At 37.7% G+C, this 15,602-nt stretch overlaps 1 protein-coding gene across 2 annotated transcripts in view; it reads left to right on the forward strand.

Annotated features, from left to right (window-relative positions):
* The window catches only part of LOC150102021 (protein spinster homolog 1-like), a 303,327-nt gene that overhangs the window by 104,278 nt on the left and 183,447 nt on the right, over positions 1 to 15,602 (forward strand). For both annotated transcript variants that reach the window (XM_090400213.1, XM_090400212.1), the window contains exon 6: positions 14,212 to 14,340. In XM_090400213.1, the coding sequence (XP_090256339.1) occupies positions 14,212 to 14,340 (129 nt within the window). The remainder of the gene's footprint in view (positions 1 to 14,211; positions 14,341 to 15,602) is intronic.

Below are 15,602 nucleotides of genomic sequence, written 5' to 3' on the forward strand. Positions count from 1 at the left end.
ATGAAAGGAAATTTTTCACTAAGCTGCCTCGTTCAATAATTTTTCAATCAGTATTATTATTGTTACTATGTGACACCTCCAAGGTGGCCATGGACCCATCATGGGAGGGCATTCTACTGAATATTTTCCTCATAACAATACTTCATGGTACAGACAGTGCGGGAATGTATTTAATGTTTCAAAAATATGTTGATATTTTTCCCATTTGGCCTCATGACTACGCAACATTAAATACATTTCAAAGCCACCTGGATAAACAACACAAACATATCCAATTTACCATTGAGATTGAAAACAATAATTCTCTTCCTTTTCTAGACACACACTTGTCACACATCTTCCCTTAGGGTACCTTTCCTTCATGGTCTACCGCAAACCTACACACACAGGCCAATTTATACATAAAAATTCATACCACCATCCAACACAAAAACTAGGGAGTTCATCAGCACCCTCAAACACAGAGCCCTAACAATTTGATCCAATAAGCAGGTGCTGAACAAAGAATTAAATTATTAGCTTAAACGTTTGTCAAAAATGGCACAATAAAAAAACAGTTCGCAAGCTCCTTTACAAAAATACCATTAAAAGCAAAAAAAAGATTACAAGAATGCCATAGCCATACCATACATTAGGAGCAAACTGGAGAAAATAGATAAAACACTACATAAATACAATATTAAGGCAACCTTCAAACCTCCTGCAAAATTAAGAAATTTACCCCGTTCATCCAAAGATGAGCTTAGTAAATTCTATACCTTACCCACCCAGGGGTTTATAAAATTCAGTGTACCTGCAATATACCTTACATAGGGAGAAACAGAATGCCATCCTGATAAGAAAAGACAAACATAAATGCTACATTAAATTCCTTCACTATGGTAAAACAGGCCTGTCAGGCCATGTACTTCAAACATGCCACAGAATCAACTGGAAAGGCACCAAGTTTCTACACTACACCAAAACCTGGTTTGAAAGAAAGTTCAAAGAAGCCTGTTAAATGCTAAAAATCATCCAAATCTAAACAAGAATGATGGATTAGTAATTCCAGGAATCTGGAGGGACCCATCTTCAACCCCCAAACAAAAGAAAACCTTAATATAAGAGGACTTGAATAAATTTAGCTTAATCCTTTTATCCAAGTGTAAGCTAACAAAGTTTGCACCTGAAGTATCTTCAGGACTAAGGCAACTCGTGGTAAAGGTGGACCAAGCCCTCATCACTCCTAGTCTTAGTATCTCTCATAATGTAAAGCACATCTCCTTGCATACATGTATAATGCTATGCATTAAGGGAAGGGCCACTACCCAGACCGGTTTCGACCTTTATTGAGGTCTTATCAGTGGGAGCCAGACCAAGAGGTGGTGATACTAAGGCAGAAGCAATGGAGAAGTCATATTTACCTAAACGAGTTGCTGAAAGGTGTACCACCTTATTCTTAGAAGGGCCTTAATGCATAGCATTATACATGTCTGCAAGGAGGTGTGCTTTGCATTATGGGAGATACTAAGACTTGGAATGATGAGAGCTTGGTCCACCTTTACCATGAGTTGCCTCAGTCCTGAAGATACTTCAGGCACAAACTTTGTTTGCTTACACTTGGATAAAAGGATTAAACTAAATTTATTATAGTCTAACCAAGTGAAAAAAAACTTCCAACATAAGAGGACTTTAGAAATTGTTTTAATCATCTGTATATTATTCTACCAATATGTATAAAAAGCTTTTATTTTGTGAATTAATTTTTAATTTTATATATTTAAATATCTTATTTATTTATACTATTTTTATCACCAGAGGTCAGGCTAGGGTAAATGATTAACAAAGCATTTAGACTTATCTTATTCTAGTATAGTGTCATGTAGCTTGTGTACTGTACATGTGTATGTTTTCCTGATGATGACCTCAATATAGAGATTGAAACGTTGAATACTATTTTCTTAATTATAAGTAATATACGAGGGCTGTTCAGTAAGTAATAAGACTAATTTTTCTGTCGCGAAACCACTCATCATAAAATTAATTTCTATGGAATAAAGAAATGTTGCTGTCTGTATTAACAAAAGAGGTTGATAGATGGCGTATACGGGCTGATGTGCCAGAGTGTCACGTCACTGAACGCAAGCTTGTTTCGGCGCGCCTACGAGCTGCGACCAGTCGTCGAAATGGAAACATCCTTGGAACAGCATTATGCGATTAAATTTTGTGTGCGTTTGCAAAAATCGGCATCAGACACTTTTAACATGATACGCGAAGCTTTCCACGATGAAGCAATGTCGAGGGCAAGTGTTTTTCGCTGCCATAAAACTTTTAAGGAAGGAAGGCAAAATGTGGAAGATCTTGAACGTGAGGGAAGACCTTCAACGTCCATCACAGAGACAATGATCAACACAGCAGCGATTATCATCAAGGAGGATCGCAGAATTACAGTACACCAGTTACATGTTGTCCTGAATATTTCTCTGAGAAGTGTTCACTCAATCATGACTGAACATTTGGGACTGAAACGTGTTTGCGCCTGATAGAATCCCAAACTCTTGACACTGGAGCAAATGCAGCATCGAGTGGATGTGTGCACAGAATGGAAAGAAAGACTGGAACAAGAAGGCGACAACTTCTTAAAACGCATCATTACAGCAGATGAAGCTTGGTTGTATCACTATAACCCTACAATGAAACAATAAAGCAGTGAATGGAAGCATCCGTCTTCGCCTACCCCTAAGAAAGCAAAAACTGTAAAATCGGCTGGTAAAGTTACGACCATAATGTTTTTTTGACTACGAAGGCATTGTTTACCAACATGCTGTAGAACCTGGGAATACTGTAAATGGCTCATACTATGCGGATGTTTTACAGACAATGGTACAGCACGTCAAAAGGAAGCGTCCATTGCTGAAGAATGGCTTCTTATTGCACCACGATAATGCAAGGCCACATATTGCTGGTCGTGTAGTGGACGTTTTGCAGAAAAACAACATAGATATCCTACCACACCCTCCATACAGTCCTGATCTCGCACCGTGCGATTTCTGGCTGTTTCCTCAGCTCAAGAAACCACTAAGAGGCCGCCATTTTGAAAGCAACAAAGCATGTGTAAAAGCTGCGGAGGCGGTTTTGAAAGAACTCTCAAAAAAAGGACTTTCACATGTGTTTAAGAAGTGGATGCAACGTTGGGACAAATGCATCACGTCTCACAGTAGTTACTTCGAAAAAGACCATGTAAATGATGACGATTAAAGGTAATCTGTTTTCTGTATAAATATAGTCTTATAAAACTTATTGAACAGCCTACGTAATTATTCCAGCATGCATGTGTTTTTGTCTCCATAAATTTCTTCACTATGAAGAATTTATGGAGGTACAGGCTGGCCACTAGAATAGTACATTTGATAACCTGATAGTAATACAGTTGCTGGAGGCTTCCTGATCACCTGCAAATAATACTGTTCTGCTTACTCTACTTTACTTAGATCCGTGGAGGGAATCTAAGTAGAGTAGTGTGCACGGACACTGTCGAATCACACTTGGATTGGGATCAGAGTACTTCCTCTGTTGTTGTGTGCCTAAGTTGCATGCCCGTGCTCCATCTCCTATGCAAATTATCATGAAAGACAATCAAACAAATGCTAGTTAGTATCACTGGAAGTATTAAAAAAAATCCCATTAAAAATTAAAAAAAAAAAAAAAAAAAAAAAAAGCCAAATAACACCAAAATTTATCCAGCAGATATTTCCAAATCCATTTCACTGACATCTGTGCCATCCTATGCCTTCTTCACTCTGCATCTGGATCACCAACTTTCTCACTGTTAACTGATTACTCACTATATGTCATGGTGGACATTTACTCTCCTCGGAGTAAATGTCCATAACTTTGCTGGCAACAGTTCACTCGATTCCTTCTTTTTCATTTGACAAACCTTTCATTGCTCAAGTATTAGAATCCTCAGGATCTGCCACGAAGAGCAACCTGAACTCAGATCTCCTAGCTATATCTCAGTGGGCAAGGACAACTTTGTAAACTTCAATGCCACCAAAACTTAGTCCTGTCTGATCTCTTGCAAGAAAAAGTTGGCATGTATGTACCCCTTACCTTCAGTAATTCTGTGATATCCTAGCAGGATCAGATTTCTCTCCTTGATCTGACCTGAACCTCAGATCTTTCCTGGAACACATCACATTTCAGCTATAGCTTCTGCAGCTGCCAAAAAACTTGGTGTACTTTTTCGTACAAGACACTACTTCACAGCTGCTAACTCTATACAAAGTCCAAATCCACCCAGCCATGGAATATTGCTCCCATATTTGGGGAGGTGTACCAAAATCCTCTCTGAGTTTGCTTGATTCTCTCCAGAACAGGGCAGTCCAGCTAATTAATGATCCCTCTCTCTCTCTCACATACCCACTTCAGTCACTCTCTCACAGACATTCAATTTCTACCTTGTGCCTCTTCTACAGATATTTCATGGACAGTGCTCTGCTGAATTGGTCACTATTATTCTGCCACTCTCCTCCAAAATCATTAAAACAAGAGCCACTGTTAACTAACACCCTTTTGCAGTCCATCTTGAAACTCACCGAACCAACTGTTCAAGCAAAATGTGAACTCCTTTCTTCTACTCCTCTTGCCCACACGTGCTACAGGTCATGTGACCTTTCTTGTGTGGATCAGATTATATATATATATATGTGTGTGTGTGTGTGTGTGTGTGTGTGTGGAAAGTATTTTACCTTGGGTATAATAAATGTTAAAGATACCAAGCTATTTTAAACCTGGTTTTATTCCATTTCCCAAGTAAGCAAATTGACAAACAGGTCAAGTTTGTGCCTGCAAGTGTTGCAAGTCTAGCTGACCCCTGCACGTAGTGCAAGACCAAGGCAACTCATGGTGAAAGTAGAATAAGCTCTGATCACTAATCTTAATGTTTACCCTTAATGCAAAGCCTGGCTCCCACTGATGAGACCTCAATAAAGGTCGAAACCGGTCTGGGTAGTGGCCCCCTTGCCTCTAATACAAAGCTCATACATTTCCTCCAGGAGATGTGCTTTGCATTAAGGGTAAATATTAAGATTTGTGATCAGAGCTTATTCTACTTTTACCATGAGTTGCCTTGGTCTTGCACTACGTGCAGCATCAGCTAAACTTGCAACACTTGCAGGTGCAAACTTGACTTGTTTGTCAATTTGCTTACTTGGGAAATGGAGTAAAACCAGGTTTAAAATAGCTTGGTATCTTTAGTGTGTGTGTGTGTGTGTGTGTGTGTAAAATCAGTACAACAATGGTATACATCACTGCTTACAAGCATCAAGCTAGATCTGTCATTTCTAACTAAATCCTAACTGGCTTCCTTCATGATGACTACTTCTTGCATAGTCTGCAAAAAAAAAAAAGGAATGTGCACGTAAGAAATATGATTTTCCTTACTAAAGGAATATCAAATCTAGAATCTCTGCTTTTCAATCTTTCCTTCACATCATAGCCTTCATTTGCAGCCTTTATTGTTCTCCCAATTCAGACAACCAAAAAGACTGCATCCCTCTAATATTTTGACTACTTTTCTCTAAAATTTGGAATACAACCAACAAATTGTAATAGCTGAAACCAAAATAAAATGATGGCACAACATATTTGAATTTCATGCTAGCTGGGGAAGTCACTCAGTCAAACAAGGGTGATGTGTTATCAGGGTGCCAAGGACAAACAGTTAAAGATCAATTATTGGAAAAACAACAGGGTCGAGATTGGCACCATCAACATAGGTATCAATGGAAAAAGAACTGAAACTGGCAGAAGAATTGAAGAAGTACCACATTGACATAACAGATGAGATTCATCTATATAACAAATGCCATAATGTTATACAGCATCAGCAATCATGAAAAATAAAGAGCAGCTTCAGTATTCAACATTAAATACAAGAATTCTTTCTTTTAAGGTTACACAGTGATCAGCATTCATATTTATAAATTTAGGGACACAAAAACACGTGTTGAATAGATTATTTTATTCATTACTAATAAAATAAAACTTGACATTTCGACCTCTGTATCTAGGTCATCATCAGAAGGATACAAGTGTATAAGGAACCAGGCTACATGCTCTACCCGTGTATACCAGTAAACTAAATCTACGTGGTTAATTAATCCTTTTCCCTAGCCTGACCTCTAGTGATTAAAAAAAAAAAAAAAAAAAAAAAAAAAAAAAAAAAATGCAATTACAATAAACTGCTAATGCCCTCATGTATTAATATTCATATGGATTTGTACAGTTCTGATTGTTATAAGATTTCCTTCAGTTGCTGTTGAATGTTACAAACACTTCTTCAGGTTGTTTTCTTGTAGTGGGATTTTTCTACGGCTAGTTTAGCTTATTATTATTCCTGACACCTCCAAGGAGTCCAAAGACTCATCGCAGGAGGACACCTACAACGGTCGCAACCACTACATCGAACCTCTACTACGAATCAACGCCATCTACCGCCCACCACCACCACAACTAGTATTTTTTGTCTGTAAATTACGTGTGTTCTGAAGGGCCAATTTGTCTGTATGAGGAACGAAAAACTCTGCTACCTCCGTATGAGATCTGCTAACTCACCTTCGATTGAAATCGTCCAGATAAAGATTATTCCCGTCGCAATGTATCGTCGTTCTTCCAATTGCACCATGGAGGCGCTTATACAGGCTGTAGATGGGTCCTCCACATTCTTGGAATGGTTAGACCATCATTTTTGTTGAGATTAGGGTTATGTTTGAGCATTTCACATGACTCTTTAAATTTTCTTTCAAACCAGGTTTTGGTATTTTTCCAATCAATTCTGTAGTATGTTTGGAGTGCGTGGTCAGAAAGCCCGGTTTTTCCAAAATGGAGGTATTTAATGTGTAGTTTGTGTTCGACTTGTCTGATTGGGATAGTTCGCCCTGTTTCCCCTATGTATGGTATGTTACATGTGCATTGTATTTTGTATACCCCTGGGTGGGCTAGGTGTGAAAGAGGATCTTTAGAAGAACTGAGTGGGTGTCTTAACTTATTCGGGGGTTTAAAGGTGGTTTTAATGTTGTATTTGCGTAGTGTTCTGTCTATTTTATTAGAAATGCCTCTAACATAAGGAATGACAATAGCATTCCTGAAATCTTTTTTGTTCTTACTGCTATCTTTGTGGAGGATCTTGTGAATAGTCTTTTTACTGTATCCATTTTTTAATAAATGTTTGATTGATTATCTTGTATTCCTGGTTTAGAGCTTGTTGATTAGAACAAATAGTTAGAGCTCTGTGTTTAAGGGTGCATATGACACCTAGTTTTTGTGTTGGGTGGTGGTAAGAATTTTTATGTATGTATTGGCCTGTGTGTGTGTAGTTTTGCGGTAAACTGAGAAGGAGAGACAACCTGAGGGTAGACATGTCACAAGTGTGTCTAGGAACGGAAGAGAGTTGTTTTTTTCCATTTCAATGGTGAATTGGATACGTTTGTGTTGTTTTGTTTAGGTGGCTATGGAATGTATTTAGAGCTTTGTGGCCATGGGGCCAAATGGCAAAAATGTTGTCGACGTATCTGAGCCAAATTTTGGGCTTTAGACAAGCTGTCTCTAGAACACGTTGCTTAAAGTCTTCCATATAAACGTTAGCTATTGGGGGAGGTAAGCGGTGTGCCAATGGCTGTACCTTCTTTTTGAAGGTAAAAATTGTTTTGCCACACGAAATATCCAGAGCAGAGTTCTTGGGGAAAGAGGGCCATGATGTCGTGTGGAAATATGTTCTGTAGCAAGATAGTGTCATTGATTGGGACATTGATGAACAGGAAGTTATGTCAAAGCTAACTAATAAATCTTGGTCATTGAGTGTAATGTTTTTAATTTGATTAATGAAATGTTGTGTATTTTTTATTTAAGAATGGGACTGACCTACCAATTCCTTGAATGTGGCTGCTAATTTTTTGGCTAAGTGATAATTTGGGCTGTCGATTCCTTCAACAATCGGACGTAGTGGTGTGCCTGCTTTGTGTATTTTTGGTAGGCCATAAATTCTGGGTGTGCGGGCATAATGAGGTATTAATTTTTTTGTTGTTTCTTCGGGCCACGTGTGGGCAGATTTGATTAATTTAGTTGTTTTCTTTTTTGTTACGTTTTGTGGGGTTGTAGTTTACCATTTGGTAGGTGTTGTGGTCCAATATCAAATGGTTCATGTTTTCAATGTATGTTGTACAGTCTAAAAGGACAGTAGCATTACCTTTCGTGATGATAATGTCTTGGTTATTTTTTAAGGATTTAAGGGCTAGATTTTCGGTTTTGTTTAAGTTGGTGCTTAGTTTTTTGTTTGAATTTAGTATACACGATGTTTCCTTTCACATTTTATCAGCCAAATTGGTGGGGAGGGATCTTAAACCTCTCTCGATATGATAAACGATATCAAGTTTGTTCACTAACCTCGGAGCGATGGCGTAGTTCAAGCCTTTCTTTAGTAGCGAGAGTTCCCCTTGGGTGAGATTGTGGTTTGATTGGTTGATAACCAGGCTGTGGTCCACTGGTGGTTGTTTGCTCCTAACTTCGTTTACAGGCAATTGGCTGTTCCTTTCGTTATTATTACTATTATTATTATGGGCAGCTCCAGGGAGTCATTAGACTTATCGAGAGAGGCCCCAAATCATATTCATCACAACTATTCGACATTCATACAGTATCTATCATACCTCGCCTTAAACTCATTCACTGTCACCGCATCCACCACAGACTCAGGGAGCGCATTCCACTCATTCACTACTCTAAAAGTAAAGAACCCAGCTCTAACACCTTTACTAACCACACTTTTGCCCAGTTTCCATGGATGTCCCCTAGTCCTCCCACAACCAGCCCTGTTCTCAAAAATATCTTCTGAATTAATTTTATAGAAACTCTTCAGTAATTTGAATGTCTCAATCATATCACCCCTCCTCTGCCTATCAACCAATTTTTGCAAACCACAAATCCTCAACCTGTTCTCATAAGGTTCATTCCATAGACCTGCTATCATCTTGGTCACTTGCCTCTGGATCCTCTCCACCTCCTCCCCATCAAGAAGAAACCTAGGTGACCAAATCTGGGTACAGTAGTCGATGGGGTCTTATCAAGGCTCAATACAGAGGAACAATAACTTGCTTGTCAACGTATTCTTCAGCAATCAAGTGATTTGATGAGCTGATTTGGCCACTTTTGCAATGTGTCCCCTAAATTTCAATTCCTTATCCAACAACACTCCTAAATCTCGTGCCTCATCAATTTCCTGGAGCACAGTTCCACCAATGCAGTAGACTGCTGCCAATCTTTTCACCCCAAAATACATAACCTTACATTTTGCCACATTAAATTGACATCCATTCTCCTTAGCCCAGACCTCCAATCTATCCAAATCCTGCAAAATTTTGACATCATCTGCATTCACTATTGCCCTACCCAACTTCGCATCATCCGCAAGCAAATGAACTGTTCCTCTCAGATCTTTTCCTATATCATTAATAAACAAATTAAACAGCAGTGGTCCAAGAACAGATCCTTGTGGCACACCACTAGTCACAGGCCATCTTGTGGACTCTACTCCTGAGTAAACCACTCTCTGATATCTCTCCGTCAACCACCCTCCTATCCATCTCACTAACCCTATGTCCATCCCCATATGCTGCAATTTACTGATTAGAATTCCATGTGGTATCCTGTCAAAGGCCTTAGCAAGGTCCAGTAGAACCACTGTAAACCCATTACCCTTATCCAGTTCAGCCGTCACCGTGTTATAATACGTGAGCAAGTTACTGAGGCACGACCTACCCTTCACAAAACCATGCTGTCCCCGAAACAGTATCCCATTTTCTTCTATCCAATCTTGTATTTTCCTCTTGACTATTTTCTCTAAGACCTTGATAATGATTCCTGTTATACTGATTGGCCAGTAATTTTCAACAGCAGCCTTGGAACCACCTTTGTGCAGCAGAACTATTTTCCCCTCTTTCCACCCCCTTGGGACTGACCCAGACCCGAGGCTCAAATTAAACAAAATGGTCAAGGGCACTGACAATTCTTTAGCCGCTTCACGTACGACACGAGCTGGTATATTATGGCGTCCTGATGGTCTTGTGGCTTTCTGTTGTTGTAGGGCTTGAAATTTCATTATTAATTTTTCTTTGTTTTTTAGTGATAAGTGCTTGCCCGAATTGTCTGTGATCCTGTCTGAAATCTCCCAAATTTCTGGAATAACGTAGTCAGATAGCTCTAATTTAAGTTGTAGAACTTTGGCTTGGGTGGATGCTAGGTTTTTACGTACCTTTGGATTTGTTCTCGTAATAAAGCTTTTTCCAAAAGGCTAGTCAATTCGTTAACAAGGAAACGAGTTTCCTTATTAACGAATCGATGACACTATCTTGCTCTTACAGAACATATTTCCACATGACATCACGGCCCTCTTTGCCCACGTACTCTGCTCCGGATATTTCATGTTGCAAAACAATTTTTACCTTCAAAAAGAAGGTACAGCCATGGGCACACCGCTTTCCCCCCAATAGCTAACTGTTATATGGAAGACTTTTAGCAATGTGTTTTAGACAGCTTGTCTAAAGCCCAAAATTTGGCTCAGATACGTCGACAATATTTTTGCCATTTGGCCCCATGGCCACGAAGCTCTAAATACATTCCATAGCCACATAAACAAAACAACACAAACGTATCCAATTCACCATTGAAATGGAAAAAAACAACTCTCTTCCGTTCCTAGACACACTTGTCACACGTCTACCCTCAGGCTGTCTCTCCTTCTCAGTTTACTGCAAACCTACACATACACAGGCCAATACATACATAAAAATTCTTACTACCATCCAACACAAAAACTAGGTGTCACATGCACCCTTAAACACGGAGCTCTAACTATTTGTTCTAATGAACAAGCTCTAAACCAGGAATACAAGATAATCAATCAAACATTTATTAAAAAATGGATACAGTAAAAAGACTATTCACAAGATTCTCCACAAAGATAGCAGTAAGAACAAAAAAGATTTCAGGAATGCTATTGCCATTCCTTATGTTAGTGGCATTTCTAATAAAATAGACAGAACACTACGCAAATACAACATTAAAACCACCTTTAAACCCCCGAATAAATTAAGACACCCACTCAGTTCTTCTAAAGATCCTCTTTCGCACCTAGCCCACCCAGGGGTATACAAAATACAATGCACATGTAACATACCATACATAGGGGAAACAGGGCGAACTATCCCAATCAGACAAGTCGAACACAAACTACACATTAAATACCTCCATTATGGAAAAACCGGGCTTTTGACCACGCACTCCAAACATACTACAGAATTGATTGGAAAAATACCAAAACCTAGTTTGAAAGAAAATTTAAAGAGTCATGTGAAATGCTCAAACATAACCCTAATCTCAACAAAAATGATGGTCTAACCATTCCAAGAATGTGGAGGAACCATTTACAACCTGTATAACAACCTAAACTAGCCGTAGAAAAATCCCACTACAAGAAAACAACCTGGTGAGGTGTTTGTAACATTCAACAGCAACTGAAGGAAATCATATTATAACAATCAGAACTGTACAAATCCAGAAGAATATTAATACATGAGTATATAATGAATTTAGTTTATTCCTTTATCCAAGTGTGAGCAAACAAAGTTTGCGCCTGAAAGTATCTTCAGGGCTGAGGTAAGGTGGTACAACACCGGGCAACTTGCTGCAAAGGTGGAGCAAGCTAACATCACTCCTATCTCAGTATCTCCCATAATGCAAAACACATCTCTTGCGGATATGTATAATATTATGCATTAAGGGATGGGCCACTACCCTGACTAGTTTTGACCTTTATTGAGGTCTCTTCAGTGGGAGCCAGGCCCAAGTGGATATACCAGGCAAAAGCATTAGCAAGGTCATCTCTGCCTATTGGAGTTGCCAAATGGTGTGCCACCTTTTTATTAAATTACTCTGGATTTAGAGAAAGATGTTGAAAGTTTATTTTTCACTTGGTTAGACTATAATAAATTTATTTTAATCCTTTTTCAAAATTTGAGCAAACAAAGTTTGCCGATAAGTAGAGATGACCTTGCTAATGCTTCTGCGTGGTATCTCCACTTGGGCTTGGCTCCCACTGAAGAGACCTCGATAAAGGTCGAAACTAGTCTGGGTAGTAGCCCTTCCCTTAATGCATAACATTATACATATCTGCAAGGAGATGTGTTTTGCATTATAGGAGCTACTGAGATAGGCGTGATGTTAGCTTGCTCCACCTTTGCAACGAGTTGCCCGGTGTTGTACCACCTTACCCCAGTCCTGAAATACTTTCATGCGCAAACTTTTTTTTGCTCACACTTGGAAAAGGATTAAACTAAATTTATTATAGTCTAACCAAGTGAAAAATAAACTTTTAATACATGAGGACTTTAGCAGTTTATTGTAGTTTTTTTTTTTTAATCACTAGAGGTCAGGCTAGGGAAAAGGATTAATTAACTACGTAGATTTTAGTTTACCATTATACAGGGCTAGAGCATGTAGCTTGGTTCCTTATACACTTGTATCCTTCCGATGATGACCTCGATACAGAGGTCTAAACGTCAAGTTTTATTTTATTAGTAATTAATAAAATAATCTGTTCAACACGTGTGTTTTTGTGTCCCAAAATTTATAAATATAAATACAAGAATAATCTTCATCAACAGGCAATATCAGGCATCAAGATGAGTGAGATGAGCAACCATCAAAACTGAGAACTTTAACAATGAGACTTATTTACACCTATGGTCCCCTTGAAGTTGACTGAGATGTGGAGGAATATGAGCATTAGAAAAAGCAGCTGACACAAAATTTTTATTTTTATTTATTTTTTAATTTTTTTCAGAGATCTAAACAGCAGAGTAGGAATTAGTTTTCATCAGTATAAAATCAAATATCATATTGAAAAATAAAAGTGAAAATTCCAGTAGGCAATAAAGGTGGAACATAGATGTATTTGAAATTGAGAAGTTTATTATTCAAGTCCAATCAGTGTATCTCTATGAAGAAAGTATCTACAGTTATTATCAATATTTTCCTAAGAGAAAAGTAGTTTTCAGTTAAGAGAACTTGCAAACTGTAGTGAAAGTTATCAGTAGATTAATTTAAGGAAAGCAGAATGACCGGCTCCTTTTTTCATAGTGGAATAAAAAAACTGTTTCCACTGAAGAGTTAAAGGAACTGCTTCTTTCAAATTTTTATTACAAGTGCAGATGCAATAAAAAAAAAAAAAAAAAGAAAAAAGAAATAAATCCCAATTGCTAATGATTAAACACATGCAAAGGCCTTGCAATTAAACGATTAGCAAAGCATTTAGATTTATCTTACTCTTGTATAGTGTCATGTAGCTTGTATGCTGTACATATGTTTTCCTGATGACGACCTCAATACAGAGGTCGTAATGTCGAATGTTATTTTCTTAATTATTAGTAAAGTAATTATTCCAACACGTATTTTTGTCTCCATAAATTCTTCACCATAAATGCTTTACCACTATATTCTCAAATGGAGGTGCTATCCAATTCATTAATAAGTGTGTGTTGAGCATGCTCGGAAAAGCCATGACCCACCCTACTTGCAAAAATAATGCGGGCGGGAACTGAAACTGAAGACTTCTGAAGATGAAACATGGCAGTAGCTACTTTGTACTCAATAAGCAGGATATTAGCATCTTGCTTAGTGATGTACAACATTTGTCACCTAGAGGTTTTTGTTGACATTTCCTTCCACTAGGAGAGATCTGCATATAAGGCAGCAATACTTGCCTCGCTAGAAAATCCTGGGTTGTAGTACAACAGGAAGGTTTTAGTAGTGCTAATTTGACTGGAGAGAGGCTGTATACCGTGCATCACCTGCCTATTAATAGCCCAGTTTACAGGTTCACACAATGCCAGTCATCATGGAATGTTTTAGTATCATTTATTCTTCTCATGTCATTTTCTTTAATGTTAAATCTTTCTAAAATATGAGGAAACTTAAATTCCAGCAGTATAAAGCACTGAATATACGCAAGTAGATTTTAATTGTGCAATATTATTCACATCACAAGTATCATATATAAGATTTGTAAATATTTATTATTTGGATATTTATTATTTAAGCATTATTTCAAGTATTATTGGTTTCAGCATTTTTGGAAACCTTTTATTAAAAAATTTTAATTTTTTTTTTCTTCCACAGCCGTTCATATATGCTGTCAACATTAGGATTTACATGTGTTTCTTTTGCCACTGGAGCTTTGGCATGGTGGGCTGCAACCTACATGACATATGCGATGGGAAAATTAGGCAATACCTCTGATGATAAGTCGTAAGTATGTCATGAGAAAAGCATTCTACATTTTGATCATCCGTTACAAGTTATACCTCAAAAAGTAATAAAACATTAAATGTTTAATTACTTTATTTTTATTAATGATCCAGATGACATTTTTAGTAAAGATCCATGGCAAGATAGAATATTGGTGATGAACATTACCAGTTACTTTGTGTAGAAATTATTGAGACAAGCTCCTGTGTTAGAGAAATTACTTTACTGAACTTAAAATAACATTTCACATTTCAACCTTTATATCACTCATCAGGAATATTTATATATACACTAGGACAATACACTTTAAGTTAAAGCATTTAACTGGTCTGTTAACCATTGATCCTAGCCCAATTTCTGGTGAAGGAAAGAAAAGGAGGAAGTTCTTCTGGTTCTTTCTTTTCGTTGTTTTTGTTTACATTTGTACTTCATGTTGTTTTGCATTCTTTATAATTGGTTCCTGCTGTTCCTTTTGCATTCTGTTGTTGATATTATTTCTTTCCATTTCCTGGATGTGTTTGTGTGGTTATGACAAGACACATATACGTTTTATGTTGTCAGAGTGTGATTTCCTGCCATTTCCTCTGTCTACTGACTGTAACATTGTTGGCTATAAAATTGTTTGCTATTGGGATGACTTATCTTTTATTGTTTGTAGTCTTCTTCTTCTTGAGTATTCTGCAATTAAGCAGGTTCTTCTCTTAGTAGCAAAAACTTTCCTTCCACTCTCTTCTGTTCTGAGCCTTCTCTTTCGAGGTTGTATACCTGTCTCCAATGTTTTCCTTACTCTTCCTCTGGGTCTTTTTCAGTCTATTTTTACTTCGATGGCATCTCTGATGATTCCATTCCCTCTCAGAATATGTCCGATCCAGTTTCCCTTTCTTCTTTTTATCCTCCTTAACAGACTTCTTTCTTCTTCTACTCTTTTTAAGACCCCTTCATTAGTTATTTTATCTGTCCATTTGATTTTTTCCATCCTTCTCCAAATCCACATCTCAAAGCTTTCCAAAATCTTAATTTCTTCTTTCTTCAATGTCCAAGTTTCAGCTGCATAGAGGGCAACATTCCACACATAACATTTTATTAGTCTTTTCTTTAGGTTTTTATCCATTTTACTTCTGAATAAATTCCATTTTCTATTAAAGGCATCTGTTCCCATAGCAATTCTTGCTTTTATGTCACTTTTACATCTTCCATCTGCTAATCACACTTCCTAGATATTTAAATGTCTTTATTGATTCAATTTTTCCCCATTTATTCTG

Source organism: Typopeltis vanoorti, chromosome 11 (assembly GCF_054136105.1).
Source record: "Typopeltis vanoorti isolate ZY-2024b chromosome 11, IOZ_Tvanoo_1.0, whole genome shotgun sequence".
Taxonomy (NCBI): Eukaryota; Metazoa; Arthropoda; class Arachnida; order Uropygi; family Thelyphonidae; genus Typopeltis; species Typopeltis vanoorti.